Below are 15293 nucleotides of genomic sequence, written 5' to 3'. Positions count from 1 at the left end.
TTTTTCATCTTAATTATTGTTTGTGTCACAATAAAACAACAATGTGCACCTTTAAAGTGGTAGGCATGTTGTGTATATCAAATGGTGCTAACCCTCCAAAAATCAATTTTAATGGCAGCTTGTAATGCAACGAAATAGGACAAAAACCAAGGGGGATGAATATTTTTGCAAGGCACTATAAATGGATATGAGACGTGTTGTCTATTAAACAGTTATTCCACAAAATCTAGTCGTAGATGAGCTGATAGCTGACGAAGCGCGTAGCACCGAGTTGGCTATAAGCCATGTATGATGAGATTGAGTGAAATAACTGTTTTATTCTATCGACGTTCACTGGATTTTGAGAAATGGAACATTTTTTATTTTTTGCAAATTCGATAACTAAAAACTTTATACAAAATGTCCAACAAAATCATTTCCACTTAGAATGTAAACAAACCGCCAAAATGACAGTAACAATTTGTGAAAAATGCTATGATGATAATTCTTGAAAAATAAAAGAATGTTCTTATCATCAAATACTTTATTCCATATTTTGTTGCTTTTTTTGTATTTTGGGGGTTTTGTTTTCGAGTAGAGTTTATATTTCGTCCTCGATTGTTTCAGCAACACGCTCTGCCATTTTGTTTTTCTCTACTCACCGTATATGAGCTGATAGCCGAGTAGTAGAGTCGCCAATCAGAGCATGTGATTGCTCATATCCAGAGAATGTGGAGAGAATAATAAGCAATTATTCGCTGTAGGTGAAGTGAATATCAGTGAATAATAACAGAGATGAAGCTGGGGTTATTGTTCACCGATATTCACTGAGCCTGAGGCGGATAATTGTTTGCGTATAAACACACAGGTGATTATTTTTTTTAAATCCTCTTAAAAAATCATTGATGCAAATGTCATAACGGCGCGGCGCAGACTTGTCACTTATCTATGCCGAGTCACATAAAATACTTTGTTTTGAAACAGATCAAATAAATCACAATTCCACCTTACCTTTGAATAGTTTTAGACCAAACTTTGCTGCATCTTTAGTGCTTTTAGGAACAGCGTTTTCTTTCATAATCTGTAATTCTTCTTCACTTACAGTGACACAGCGATTGGCCGTCATTTTGCGGAGTCGCTGGAGGTGATTATTTAGAAATAGCCCGAATTTCTCAACCAATCAGCACACGCAATTTCCTATAATCACCTCCAGATTTATACTAATAATTAATAAGAGGAATAAAGCACTTCTATAACATGTTAATCATCAACGTTCTCATCATTGATTATTTTCTTAAACCAGCATGTCCCCAAGTGTTTAATTCCTCAGTTATATCATGTGTGATTACCCAAAAAAGAAAAAAAATTGAAATCAGTAGAATATCTGTACAGTATTATACTGGAGGATGTGCTTCGTGTTTATTATCATGATTATTATTATTAATTTTTTTTAATACTGTTAGTCTGCATCATATCATTATTGAAACAGATATGTTGATTTCCTGAGTGTCTCCTAAACACATGCTTGTCTTTCCCTCCTCTTCTAGGCGACACCACATATTTGGACATCTTCCGCGAATTTTCCCACATGGCATCTCACAACCCTGAGAAGCTGAAGCGCAGGAGCATTCACTTTCGCCACTCCTTCAGGTAACTCCCACCATGCGCTACTGTCTGGCCGGAGCTGCTCATTGACGGTGCGTTCAGAAAGGCGCTATACTTGCGTACTGTATCCTGTGATAGAGGCAGTGTTGTAGTCGAGTCACTAAACCTCGAGTCCAAGTCCAGTCTCAAGTCCACAGTGTTCAAGTCCGAGTCAAGTCCAAAGAAAATTTCAAGTTGAGTCTGAGTCAAGTCCACTTCCAACACAAGCCCCGCCCACTATCAACAGGGCAAATAACATGAGAGGGTTAACACTAGCTAGTTCATCGCTCAGCAAGCAAACCCCGCCCACTATCAACAGAGCAATGACCATAGCGTGTCACTTCCTTCTCTGGGTGTGGTCTCACCAAATGATTATTGAAGTTCGAGGTCGTCCCCGTCGTCTCCTCGATAGTTCTTCTACATATGGAACACATCGCAGTGCATTTTTTCCCACTGCACGAGAAGTCTGTCTAAGCAAAGCGGACAATCCTAGGGGCGTCTCTCCAGGCATTTTAGAGCCGTTAACGTAAGTTTGTTCCTCAACATGACGTACGAACAGGTGGATGTGCATTCGCTTGTACGAAATATGTACAAAAATTAATGTAGATACAGTGGGGAAAACAAGTATTTGATCCCTTGCTGATTTTGTTGGTTTACCCACTAAGAAAGACTCGATCAGTCTGTAATATTAATGGTAGGTGTAGTCTAACATGCTGAGACAGAATATCACAAAGAAAATCAAGAAATCGACTTTAAACAATTTGTATTAATTTATTTGAATTTTATTGAGGAAAATAAGTATTTGAACCCTCTTGCCAAAAGGACTTAGTATTTTGTGGCAAACACCTTATTAGCAAGCACAGAGGTCAGATGTTTTTTGTAGTTGATGACCAGGTTTCTGCACATATTAGGAGGAATTTTGGTCCACTCTTCTTTGCAAATGACCTCTAAATCATCAAGATTCCGTGGCTGTCGCTTGGCAACTCTGAGCTTCAGCTCTCTCCATAGATTTTCTATAGGATTCAGGTCCGGAGACTGGCTGGGCCACTCCATGACCTTGATATGTTTCTTCTTCAGCCATTCCTTGGTTGCCTTGGCTGTATGCTTTGGGTCATTATCCTGCTGGAAGACCCATCCACAACCCATTTTAAGCTTCCTGGCAGAGGGAAGGAGGTTTTCACTTAGGATTTTACGGTACATGGCTCCGTCCATCCTCCCATTGATACGGTGAAGTAGCCCTGTGCCCTGTGCAGAAAAACACCCCCAAAGCATAATGTTACCACCTCCATGCTTGACAGTGGGGATGGTGTTCTTGGGGTCATAAGCAGCATGTCTCTCCCTCCAGACACGACGGGTTGAATTGATGCCAAAGAGCTCAATTTTGGTCTCATCTGACCATAACACCTTCTCCCAGTCACTCTCCAAGTCATTCAGATGTTCATTGGCAAAGTTCAGGCGGGCCTGCACATGTGCTTTCTTAAGCAGGGGTACTTTGCGAGCACTACAAGATGTTAGACCATTGCAGTGTAAAGTGTTACCAACTGTTTGCTTGGTGACTGTGATTCCAGCTGCTTTAAGATCATCTACTAACTCTGCCCGTGTTGTATTAGGTCTATTTCTCACCGTTCTCATGATCCTGGAAACCCCACGAGGTGAGCTCTTGTTTGGAGCCCCAGACCTAGGTCGATTGATGATCATGTTGTGAGTCTTGTACTTGCACACAATTGCACCAACAGTTGTCACCTTAACGCCCAGCTTCTTGCTAATGGTTTTGTAGCCCATACCGGTCTTGTGCAGGCCTACAATCTTCTCCCTTAAATCCACAGAAAGCTCTTTAGTCTTTCCCATGTTGGAGAGTTTGGAGTCTGACAAACTGATTGATTCTGTGGCCAGGTGGCTTTTATACAAGTCATTAGTGATATCAGGTGTCTTCAATTTAGGTGACAAGGTAATTTGGAGAGTCTAACTTGTCTGTATTAACAAGAACTCTTGATGGTTACTAGGGGATCAAATACTTCTTTTTCTCAATAAAATACAAATAAATTAATATAGATATTTAAGTTATTTTCTTGATTTTCTTTGTGATATTCTGTTTCCACATGTTAGAATACACCTACCATTAAAATTACAGACTGATCAAGTCTTTCTTAGTGGGTAAACCAACAAAATCAGCAAGGGATCAAATACTTGTTTTCCCCACTGTAGAAATATCTCATGCCAAATTATGGCATGTTACAAAAAATAAAGAAAAAACCCGAGTCCTCATCTCCAATTCACGAGTCCGAATGCAGTTAATACACGAGTCCGAGTCATCAGTGCTGAAGTCTAAGTCGAATCACAAGTCCTTAAAATTAAGGCATGAGTCAGACTCGAGTACTACAAGCTTGGATCGAGGTTTTACACTGGGACTGGAATCCTATTCAGGGTCGGTGTGGTTTTAAAATGACTGATTTGCTGAAATATAATCAATCAATCCACCTTCCTGCAAACTGAAATCTTTTCTTTCTTTTCATCCAGAGTTTGATGGACGTTTTCCCGTGGACCTGAAAAGAGACTGAACTTCATCGTTCACATGCAGGCTCGAGTTATAAAGCCGGATTATTGACACAGAGTTAGCAAATAAAAAAAGTTTCTGGAAGCGGTAAAGATGCCGCCGCTGGAATAGAATCAGTTACAAACGCGCTCATTTGAATGTTTGAAATGTACAAAAGTTCCTTTATAGCAATATTGTTTTGTAAGCTTTAATGATTTTATGGGGATCAGCTGGACTTATCCTTCATTTTCTTTTGCATTTTACCTGCAGAATTTTTTTTTTCTTTCTGGAGTATTTTGTATTTTATTACAGTTTAAACTTTTGGAGAATAGTGAATATTAAAGCTCACATCGCTACAGTTATTATACAGGATAGGATTTCTTCTTTAGTTCATGGCTGCATGTATGTACGAAGAAGAAGAAGAAGAATTGCACTTTTTGCTCTTGTCTCAATGCATTTATTCCCTTTGCTTATTTTTCTTTTCTTTTTTTTTAAATTCAAACAAACTTGCTAATGAATCGCAGTTGGCAGTATCGTGTACCATCGTGGCCAAAAGTTTTGAGACTGACACAAATTTTGGTTTTCACAAAGTTTGCTGCTTCAGTTTTTATGGTGGCAATTTGCATAGACTCTAGATTGTTATGAAAAGCCATCGGATGAATTGCAATTAATTGCACAGTCCTTCCTTGCCATGAAAATGAACTTAATCAGAAAAACCCCATTTCCACTGCATTTTAGCCCTGCCACAAAATGACCTGCTAACATCATTTCAGTGATCTTCTCGTTAGCTCAGGAGAAAGTGTTAAGGAGGGCACGGCGGTTGATATCACTCTGTCATGCTGATAGAGCAGAGTGGTTGCTTTAAAATGGGGGTGGTGCTTGAAATCATTGTCTTGTTCGGTTAACCATGGTTACCTCCAAGTCAGTCATCATTGCTTTGCATCAAAAGAGCTCCATAGGCAAGGATGTTGCACCTAAATCAACCGTTTATCGGATCATCAAGAACAAGGACAGAGGTTCAATTGCTGTGAAGAAGGCTTCAGGGCGCCCAAGAAAGTCCAACAAATGTCAGGACCGTCTCCTAAAGAGGATTCGGCTACGGGATCGGGTCACCACCAGTGCAGCGCTTGCTCAGGAATGGCAGCAGGCAGGTGTGAGTGCGTCTGCACGCACAGTGAGGCGAAGACTTTTGAAGGATGGCCTGGTGTCAAGAAGGGACTTCTGCAGAAAGTACAGGGATTGGACTGCAGAGGACTGGGGTAAAGTTATTTTCTCTGATGAAGCCCCCTTCAGACTGTTTGGGACGTCTGGAAAAATGATTGTCCAGAGAAGCAAAGTTGAGCGCTGCCATGAGTCCTGTCTCATGCCAACAGTAAAACATCCTGAGACTATTCATGTGTGGGGTCGTGTCTCATCCAAGGGACTGGGCTCACTCACAATTTTGCCTAAGAACAGTGCCATGAATAAAGAATGGTATCAAAACATCCTTCAAGAGCAACTTCTCCCAACGATCCAGGAGCAATTTGGTGATGAACAATGCCTTTTCCAGCATGATGGAGCACCATGTCAAGGCAAAAGTGATAACTAAGTGGCTTCGGGAACAAAACATTGAAATTTTGGGTCCATGGCCATGCAGATTTTAAGCCCATTGAGAGCCTGTAGTCAATCCTCAAAAAGCAAGTGGACAAACAAAAACCCAAAAATTGTGATAAACTCCAAGCGCTGACTATGCAAGAATGGGTTGCCATCAGTCAGGATTTGGCCCAGAAGCTGATATCCAGCGTGCCAGGGTGAATTGCAGGAGTCTTGAAAAAGAAGGGTCAACACTGTAAATACTGACTCTTTGCATAAACTTGATGCATTTGTCAATAAAAGCCTTTGAAACTTATGAAACGCTTATAATTGTACTTCAGTATACCATAGAAACATCCGACAAAAAGATCTAAAAAACACCGAAGCAGCAATCTTTGTGAAAACCAAAATTTGTGTCAGTCTCAAAACTTTTGGCCACGACTGTAGATCTAGTTTGTCTTAAGCTCCTTTCCGGTTGCGTTGGGTGCGAAGTGTGATGTTCAGTGATGACTATGCTGGTGTAGTCCGACATTGGTCCTGCTCTTTATTCTGTACAGTTACCATAAAGGAACTCGATGGGAACTCAGTAGCAGATGTTGTACATTTTTAGATGCAAAATGCTAATATATCATGAAACTTGTGGTATTTTGTAACAAAAATAAATAAAACTAAAATAAACCTCTGTGTCTGGTTTTGATGTGTGGCATCTCAACGTAAGGGTTTTATATATATATATATATATATATATATATATATATATATATATATATAAAATGAGTGATTCCACGCTTATGGGTACTGAAATGGGGACATGAACTTATTTTTAAAAATTCACCTAAAACCATTTCTTTTTTTACCATCAGGTCACAAAACATGTAATCTTTAATGAATGATATGTTAAAAGATATCTTTAATTTTCTGAGATGTAATAAAAACATATTTATATGCCAAAGTCAAGCCTATGAGTTCCAAAATGATGTCTGTTACATTACTTCTGTTACGATTGTCCATCTCGCGTCTGTTACAAATTAATTACAATCTAGCTATATACCATGTTAATCTTATTGAAAGAATGTGTATGTTTATTCTACTACACATGTTTATTAATTATATTTGCTAAAACATCACCTTCCTATGTTTCAAAAAGTAATTCTACATTGTTAAAATTGAGAATATATATGTCCACAACACTTCTGTTACGTTCTGACTTTGGCATATAAATATGTTTTTATTACATCTCAGAAAATTAAAGTTATCTTTTAACATATCATTCATTAAAGATTACATGTTTTGTGACCTGATGGTAAAAAAAAAAGAAATGATTTTAGGTGAATTTTTAAAAATAAGTTCATGTCCCCATTTCAGTACCCGTAAGCGTGGAATCTCTCTCTCTATATATATATATATATATATCTATATATATCTATATCTATCTATCTATCTATCTATCTATATATATATATATATATATATATATATATATATATATATATATATATATATATTAGGCAGTGCTTAAAAGCGGAGCTCCTGATGAGTGTATGAGCAAAATACACTCATCAGAATAACAAAATAATATTATAGCATACGAACCATCAAATTGTGTAGTGTCGTGTATTTCACGTCAGTAAATTGCTGCATTGTCTTGTGACAGTGATAGCAATAATGAGATACACATCACAGTTATGAATGCATATTTATTCCTTTCTTTGACACCACATGACATGCGCCAGAAACAACACCACGACATTTATTATAGTGTGACTCTGCTGGGTGCCTGGTGGACAGCAGTGAACCAGCGCTTTCACTTTATATCAGTACTATATATTTACTACTGAATATCAAACTTGATGTCAAACAGTTATCTGGTTCCATCTCTCAAGTCCACGCACGTTGGAGCGTGGAGAACACAGCACCATTAGGACTAATTACCATGCACCTGTTCCTGATTAGAGCTCAATCACAGAGCATATACAGCGCTCAGCGTAAATGAGTACACCCCCTTTGAAAAGTAACATTTTAAACAATATCTCAATGAACACAAACAATTTCCAAAATGTTGAAAAGACAAAGTTTAATATAGCATCTGTTTAACTTATAACGTGAAAGTAAGGTTAATAATATAACTTAGATTACACATTTTTCAGTTTTAATCAAATTAGGGTGGTGCAAAAATGAGTACACCCCACAACAAAAACTACTACTTTGTATGGCCTCCATGATTTTTAATGACAGCACCAAGTCTTCTAGGCATGGAATGAACAAGTTGGCGACATTTTGCAACATCAATCTTTTTCCATTCTTCAACAATGACCTCTTTTAGTGACTGGATGCTGGATGGAGAGTGATGCTCAACTCGTCTCTTCAGAATTCCGCATAGGTGTTCGATTGGGTTCAGATCAGGAGACATACAGTACTTGGCCACTGAATCACTTTCACTCTGTTCTTCTTCAGAAATCCAACAGTGGCCTTAGATGTGTGTTTAGTCATGTTGGAAAAGTGCACGATGACCAAGGGCACGGAGTGATGGTAGCGTCTTCTCTTTCAGTATAGAGCAATACATCTGTGAATTCATGATGCCATCAATGAAATGCAGCTCCCCGACACCAGCAGCACTCATGCAGCCCCACATAAGGACACTGCCATCACCATGTTTCACTGTAGGCACCATGCATTTTTCTTTGTATTCCTCACCTTTGCGACGCCATACAGTTTTGAAGCCATCAGTTCCAAAAACACTTATCTTGGTCTCATCACTCCAGAGTATAGAGTCCCAGTAGTCTTCATCTTTGTCAGCATGGGCCCTGGCAAACTCTAGGCGGGCTTTTTTGTGCCTGGGCTTTAGGAGAGGCTTCTTTTGTGGACGGCGTCCATGCATGCCATTCCTCTACAGTGTACGCCGTATTGTGTCACGGGAAATAGTCACCCCAGTTTGGCTTTCTACTTCTTTAGATAACTGCAGTGAACTTGCATGCCGATTTTCTTCAACCCTTCTCATCAGAAGACGCTCCTGTCGAGGTGTTAACTTCCGTGGATGACCTGGACGTCTCTGTGAGATGGTTGCAGTTCCATCTTTCTTAAATTTTTGTACCACTTTAGCTACAGTATTCTGACTGATAACTAAAGCTTTGCTGATCTTCTTGTCGCCTTCACCTTTGTGGTGGAAAGAAACTATTTTCTTTGAGGAATTCTGAAGAGACGGGTGGCACGGTGGTGTAGTGGTTAGCGCTGTCGCCTCACAGCAAGAAGGTCTGGGTTCGAGCCCCGTGGCCGGCGAGGGCCTTTCTGTGCGGAGTTTGCATGTTCTCCCCGTGTCCGTGTGGGTTTCCTCCGGGTGCTCCGGTTTCCCCCACAGTCCAAAGACATGCAGGTTAGGTTAACTGGTGACTCTAAATTGACCGTAGGTGTGAATGTGAGTGTGAATGGTTGTCTGTGTCTATGTGTCAGGCCTGTGATGACCTGGCGACTTGTCCAGGGTGTACCCCGCCTTTCGCCCGTAGTCAGCTGGGATAGGCTCCAGCTTGCCTGCGACCCTGTAGAACAGGATAAAGCGGCTACAGATAATGAGATGAGATGAATTCTGAAGAGACGAGTTGAGCATCACTCTCCATCCAGCATCCAGTCACTAAAAGAGGTCATTGTTGAAGAATGGAAAAAGATTGATGTTGTAAAATGTCGCCAACTTGTTCATTCCATGCCTAGAAGACTTGGTGCCGTCATTAAAAAAATATGGAATCACTCAATTTTCAGGTAGAAAATGACTCACCCAGTCAATTTCCTTTCCCTAAATTGACACCTGCCTCAGACAGTGTTGCCAGATACTGCTGACGTTTTCCAGCCCAAAATATGTTCAAAACCCGCCAAAATGCACTTAAAACCACCCAAAATGTAAAATGTACTTGATGCCTATCTTGTAAAGTAAAAAATATGCAGCTAAAGTCCAGTATACTATTTGTAAATCGAACAAATAGCAACATGAGCCCGTCAGTGCTGGAGGTGAAAAATCTGCTGTCTGGTACTCGGCTCCGTATGGTTGAATCAGATTATAACTTTGCAATCATCTGCTGTGTTCTGAATCCTACATGCACCAGTAGGTGACGCACACGCATAATATTCTGTAGGCTATGTTAGGCTACGATGCATATCTAACATCTGCATTGCTGAGGTTATTTATTTTTTATTTGTCTTTTATTTATTTATCTTTTTATTTACCCTGTTTGTTTTATTAATTTTATAGGCCTAGTTATTCTGCTTAATTTATTTTTGTCTACATCCATGTATTTTCTTCATCTGTTATCCTGATTTTTGTGGATTTGTTAGATTGTACCTGTTTTATATATTTCAATTTAAAAAAAAGTTAGGCTCCGATGCATGGCTGAATGTAACATGAGAAGAGAAAATGGAGAATGGATTGCGTCATTCTTATTTACTAGTTTATGAGTTCAGTTTCTGCGCTACATTACACACATTCATATTAGTCTTACAGGTACATCGACATTTTTTTGTTTAAATAATACTTAATGAGATTAATGTTTATTGTTAATGATTAATTTAGGCCAATGCTCGATTTTGGTTGTTTAAAATACCTAAGGGGTGCTGGGTAAACTGGGACTATGTTCAGACTGCACCCTGAAACGACCCATATCAGATTTTTTTGCCCATATGTGACCTGTATCCGATTTGTTATTGACAATCTGAACGACACAGATCCGATTTTTTTCACATGCGACCCAGGCCGCTTGGATATGTGGTCCTAATTCCGATGCATATCCGATATTTTCACATGCGACTGCAGTCTGACCGGACAGGTCGCATTCATGCGACCTACACGTCATCAACAAGAGACAAACGTTGGCTAATCCCGCCTCTTTGGTGGAAAACAACAACATTTGTACAGTTTTCAGAATTTAAATAGACTTTTATAGAATTGATCAAGCTAATGGTGGATTTGGTAGGGACCTGGATGTTGATCTGTTAGCCTGATTAAATAAAACAGTTTCTATAACTGATTTATAACTTAAACCATCCTGTATTACAAGATTATAAGATTGTTCTGGAAATTTCCAGTAATTTGACACCTTCGGTCTCATTAGTCTGCTGCCCACATTAATCAGATTATTGTGAGTTCCGCCGCCGCTACAAAAACCACATCGCCAGGTCTCGCCTCATCTCCATAGCAAACTGCACTGGTGTTTCTGCACCTTGAGCCAGCGCTGAGAGAAGTTGCAGAATTCAGCTGGCTATAAACAATCTAAATAAATATTTATAAAAATGTAGAAAAAGTTTATTAATATGCCGAAATAAATATGTGCAAATTATTAAGCCTGAATTAAGAGTTTGGTAATACAGCGGCCGTATCCCAAATGACTGCCTACTGAAGCTCGAGTGCACTATATAGAGTTTAAAAATCCATTACTTCCTAGTAACATGTAGTGCACTTATATAGAAATTAGAGAGACATTTAGGAGTCAACCCTCGTTACCAGGCTACACGTTTTCATTTCAGTTCAGAAACAAAAACACACACGAGACCTCACACTTTAACACTAACCAGATAATTAAACAAACAAACAAAAAAAGAAATCATTAAACTTGAAGAGTGCGCTTTTTTTTGTTTACGTATTACGTTGATGTGCTTATTACGTGTCAATTTGCGCATGCGGGACACTTTTGGGTCGTTTTCCGTTCATATTGGAGATCGCATACAAGTCTCATATAATTGGTAATGTGAACGGCCTAACGAAAAAATCGGATTACACAACAAATCGGATATGGGTTGTTTCAGGTTGCAGTCTAGGTCTATTATGACTCGCCTCAGTTGACCAAAGAGAGCTGTTTTTCCTGATTTTCTTCGCATATTCAAGAACATTATTCGGCTTAGGTGTTTACATTCTCTCCCATCTCTGCTTTCTAGTGGTAGTGAAACTATATAAACATCTGATAAAAACCTGCCAAACTAACGTCAAACCCGCCCAATTTTTGTCAACCAGCCCAAGCCATTTTTGCCCGCAAAGTAGAATTCAAAACCGCCCAATCTGCGACAACACTGGCCCAACACATCCGCCCAACACTGGCCTTAGATGACGTCTGCGAAGCCCCCCCTTCGTAGACACTCTGCGCGCACCTCCCAAAAATTGTGACCACCATAGATTTACATAGAAGACTAGATGGCGGCACGGTGGTGTAGTGGTTAGCGCTGTCGCCTCACAGCAAGAAGGTCCGGGTTCGAGCCCCGTGGCCGGCGAGGGCCTTTCTGTGTGGAGTTTGCATGTTCTCCCCGTGTCCGCGTGGGTTTCCTCCGGGTGCTCCGGTTTCCCCCACAGTCCAAAGACATGCAGGTTAGGTTAACTGGTGACTCTAAATTGACCGTAGGTGTGAATGTGAGTGTGAATGGTTGTCTGTGTCTATGTGTCAGCCCTGTGATGACCTGGCGACTTGTCCAGGGTGTACCCCGCCTTTCGCCCGTAGTCAGCTGGGATAGGCTCCAGCTTGCCTGCGACCCTGTAGAACAGGATAAAGCGGCTACAGATAATGAGATGAGATGAGACTAGATGCCTCGTCCCCGTTGCCCGTCAACGAAGTCGAACGTCCGCACATGGCGGCCATCTTACCTCAGACAGCTGGCTTACCCATTCCATTGTGTTGGTAGCGATATGTACTTTTCAGATGACCGTAACTTCCTCAAATTTCAATCGATATTCAAACGGTTTGGTTTGTTATATAAAAAAAACATAAGTATGTATTTATGATATGAATGATGAATAATCATTTTATGTTTTAAAAAAATACGCATAGCTTGGCGAAAATATTTCAGTATACTACAGACTGTAAGACAGGATGCATGCTGAAATTCCTATGCTGTGAGAAGCCTAACACTGCATACTTATGGATAACTGCGGCCTTAGGACAAATAACCATACAATTTATTTCCAATTTTTAGTGAAAATATTTTTACATGTGATAGGGCCGTAGGGGAAACTAAAGTTAAATAAACAGCTTACTCACTTCTGAAACTTCAGAAATACTTCATCCACCTCAAAAACCTAATGCACTCACATCATAGCATAATAACAAATGTAAACTCACATCATAGCATAATAACAAATGCACTGCCCGAGTAAGTAATAGTATAAAACAGTGACAGTGACTCACGGTAGTTTGTGACAAAAAAAAGCATTTAATTAATCACGTGGTTATACTTCCAAGGATAAAAAGATATCTTTACATGTACAAAAAGAACATTCAAAGCTGATTATCATGTCAAAGTCAATATATGTTAGCACAGAAGACTGAAATTTCATTTGACTAGGCTCCAATGTGCAGTTAAAATAAAACTAAACATACTGATATAAACATCTACAATTAAAACACAGACACACACATCATCTTGTCATCAAAGTCAGTACTTTGATTTCCTGTAAATCATAATGTGAGTGCTGGGCTGTGCTGTGCTTGCGTAAGTCTTCATCCCCCTTGTCTGTGGTAAGATGGCCGCCCTGTGCGGACGTTCTGGAATACGCGGTGAGGAATCTGGTCTTCTATGTAAATCTATGGTGACCACCGCAGAAGCCTCGCAGACAGCAGGGCTCTGATTGGTCCACTCTACATCCGCTGTACACGCACTTCCGCTTCCCTACTTTCCCGGTTTGGTTTGTTTTCACGACCGCCATTTTTAAAAACACGAGCGAAGCCGGAGCAGCACGAAGAGCGGTTGATCGAGGAAGTACGGACATCTATACGACTCCAGTTCTAGTCATTATAAATAACCGGAGGATAAACACTCCGCTAACCACACCCACCAACTACTCCTAGCGATTTCGCGACTTCGCGCCCCCTTGCGTTGTGGCGGAGAATAACATCACGCACGCCTATTACTGCCCGCTCAACGATAAATTACAACTGTCTGCGAAAAGCTATCGAAACAGCGCAGTTCTCGCACCTTGGCGGGCTGCTGGACCGAGTGGATTGGCAAGAATCATGGCTCCAACAAGAGAGATGTCTCTTGAAGCAAAAGAGAGGATTGTCAAACTTCTTAAAGAAGGTAACTCTTCACGCATGGCTGCCAAAGATGTGGGCTGCTCACAGTCAGCTGTATCTAAGATATGGACCAAGTACAAACAGCATGGGAAGGTTTTTAAAGCCGAGCGTACTGGTAGACCGAGGAAGACATCAAAGCGTCAAGACAAAAAACTTAAGGCCATATGTCTTGAAAACCGAAAAAGTACAACAAAACAAATGAAGCATAAATGGGAGGAAGCTGGAGTCAGTGTACAAGTATGTGACCGAACCGTGAGAAATCGCCTAAAGGAAATGGGATTTTCATATAGGAACGCTAAAAGAAAACCATCATCGACACCTAAACAGAAAAGAACGAGACTACAGTAGGCTAAGGAGAAGCAATCATGGACTGTGGATGACTGGATGAAAGTTATCTTCAGTGATGAATCACGAATCTGCATTGGACAAGGTGATGATGCTGGAACTTTTGTTTGGTGCCGTTCCAGTGAGATTTATGAAGAGGACTGCCTGAAGAAAACATCCAAATTTCCACAATCCTTGATGATATGGGGCTGCGTGTCAGGCAAAGGCACTGGGGAGATGGCTGTGGTTACTTCTTCAATAAATGCACAGGTTTACATTGACATTTTGGACAGTTTTCTTATCCCTTCAATTGAAAAGATGTTTGGGGATGATGAAATAATTTTCCAAGATGACAACGCATCGTGCCGTAGAGCAAAAACTGTGAAAGCATTCCTTGGTGAAAGACACATCCAGTCAATGTCATGGCCTGCAAATAGTCCAGATCTCAACCCAATAGAAAACTTGTGGTGGAAATTGAAAAAAATGGTCCACGACAAGGCTCCGGCCTGCAAAGCTGATCTGGCAACTGCAATCAAAGAGAGTTGGCACCAGATTGATGAAGAATACTGTTTGTCACTCATCAAGTCCATGTCTAAGAGACTGCAAGCCGTTATAAAAGCCAGAGGTGGTGCAACTAAGTACTAGTGATGTGTTTTGAATGTTCTTTTGTTTGTCTGTTTTTCATGATTCCATATTTTTTTCCTCAGAATTGAGTGATTCCATATTTTCTTCGTTTATTTTAGTGTTTCTGAAGGCCAAGAAGGTGCACTTTGGAATGACTTTATTATTGTATCATGTTTGTGATCTCAGTTTCATCTCATCTCATTATCTGTAGCCGCTTTATCCTTCTACAGGGTCGCAGGCAAGCTGGAGCCTATCCCAGCTGACTGCGGCCGAAAGGCGGGGTACACCCTGGACAAGTCGCCAGGTCATCACAGGGCTGACACATAGACACAGACAACCATTCACACTCACATTCACACCTACGCTCAATTTAGAGTCACCAGTTAACCTAACCTGCATGTCTTTGGACTGTGGGGGAAACCGGAGCACCCGGAGGAAACCCACGCGAACACGGCAAGAACATGCAAACTCCACACAGAAAGGCCCTCGCCGGCCACGGGGCTCGAACCTGGACCTTCTTGCTGTGAGGCAACAGCGCTAACCACTACACCACCGTGCCGCCCTGATCTCAGTTTGTTCTA

At 40.6% G+C, this 15293-nt stretch overlaps 1 protein-coding gene across 6 annotated transcripts in view; it reads left to right on the top strand.

Annotated features, from left to right (window-relative positions):
• The window catches only part of acap3a (ArfGAP with coiled-coil, ankyrin repeat and PH domains 3a), a 213213-nt gene extending 206807 nt beyond the window's left edge, over nucleotides 1–6406 (top strand). For 3 of the 6 annotated variants that reach the window (XM_060937600.1, XM_060937603.1, XM_060937599.1), the window contains exons 25-27: nucleotides 1084–1123; nucleotides 1527–1629; nucleotides 4141–6406. In XM_060937600.1, coding sequence (XP_060793583.1) covers nucleotides 1084–1123; nucleotides 1527–1587 — 101 coding nt within the window. In that variant the 3' untranslated portion in view covers nucleotides 1588–1629; nucleotides 4141–6406. Of the gene's footprint in view, nucleotides 1–1083; nucleotides 1124–1526; nucleotides 1634–4140 lie in introns of those variants that run through there. The other 3 variants (XM_060937602.1, XM_060937601.1, XM_060937604.1) reach the window with 2 other exon arrangements.
• Nucleotides 6407–15293: the final 8887 nt, after the last annotated feature.

Source organism: Neoarius graeffei, chromosome 13, assembly GCF_027579695.1.
Source record: "Neoarius graeffei isolate fNeoGra1 chromosome 13, fNeoGra1.pri, whole genome shotgun sequence".
Classification (NCBI taxonomy): Eukaryota; Metazoa; Chordata; class Actinopteri; order Siluriformes; family Ariidae; genus Neoarius; species Neoarius graeffei.
This window is presented reverse-complemented; position numbering and strand designations above follow the sequence as displayed.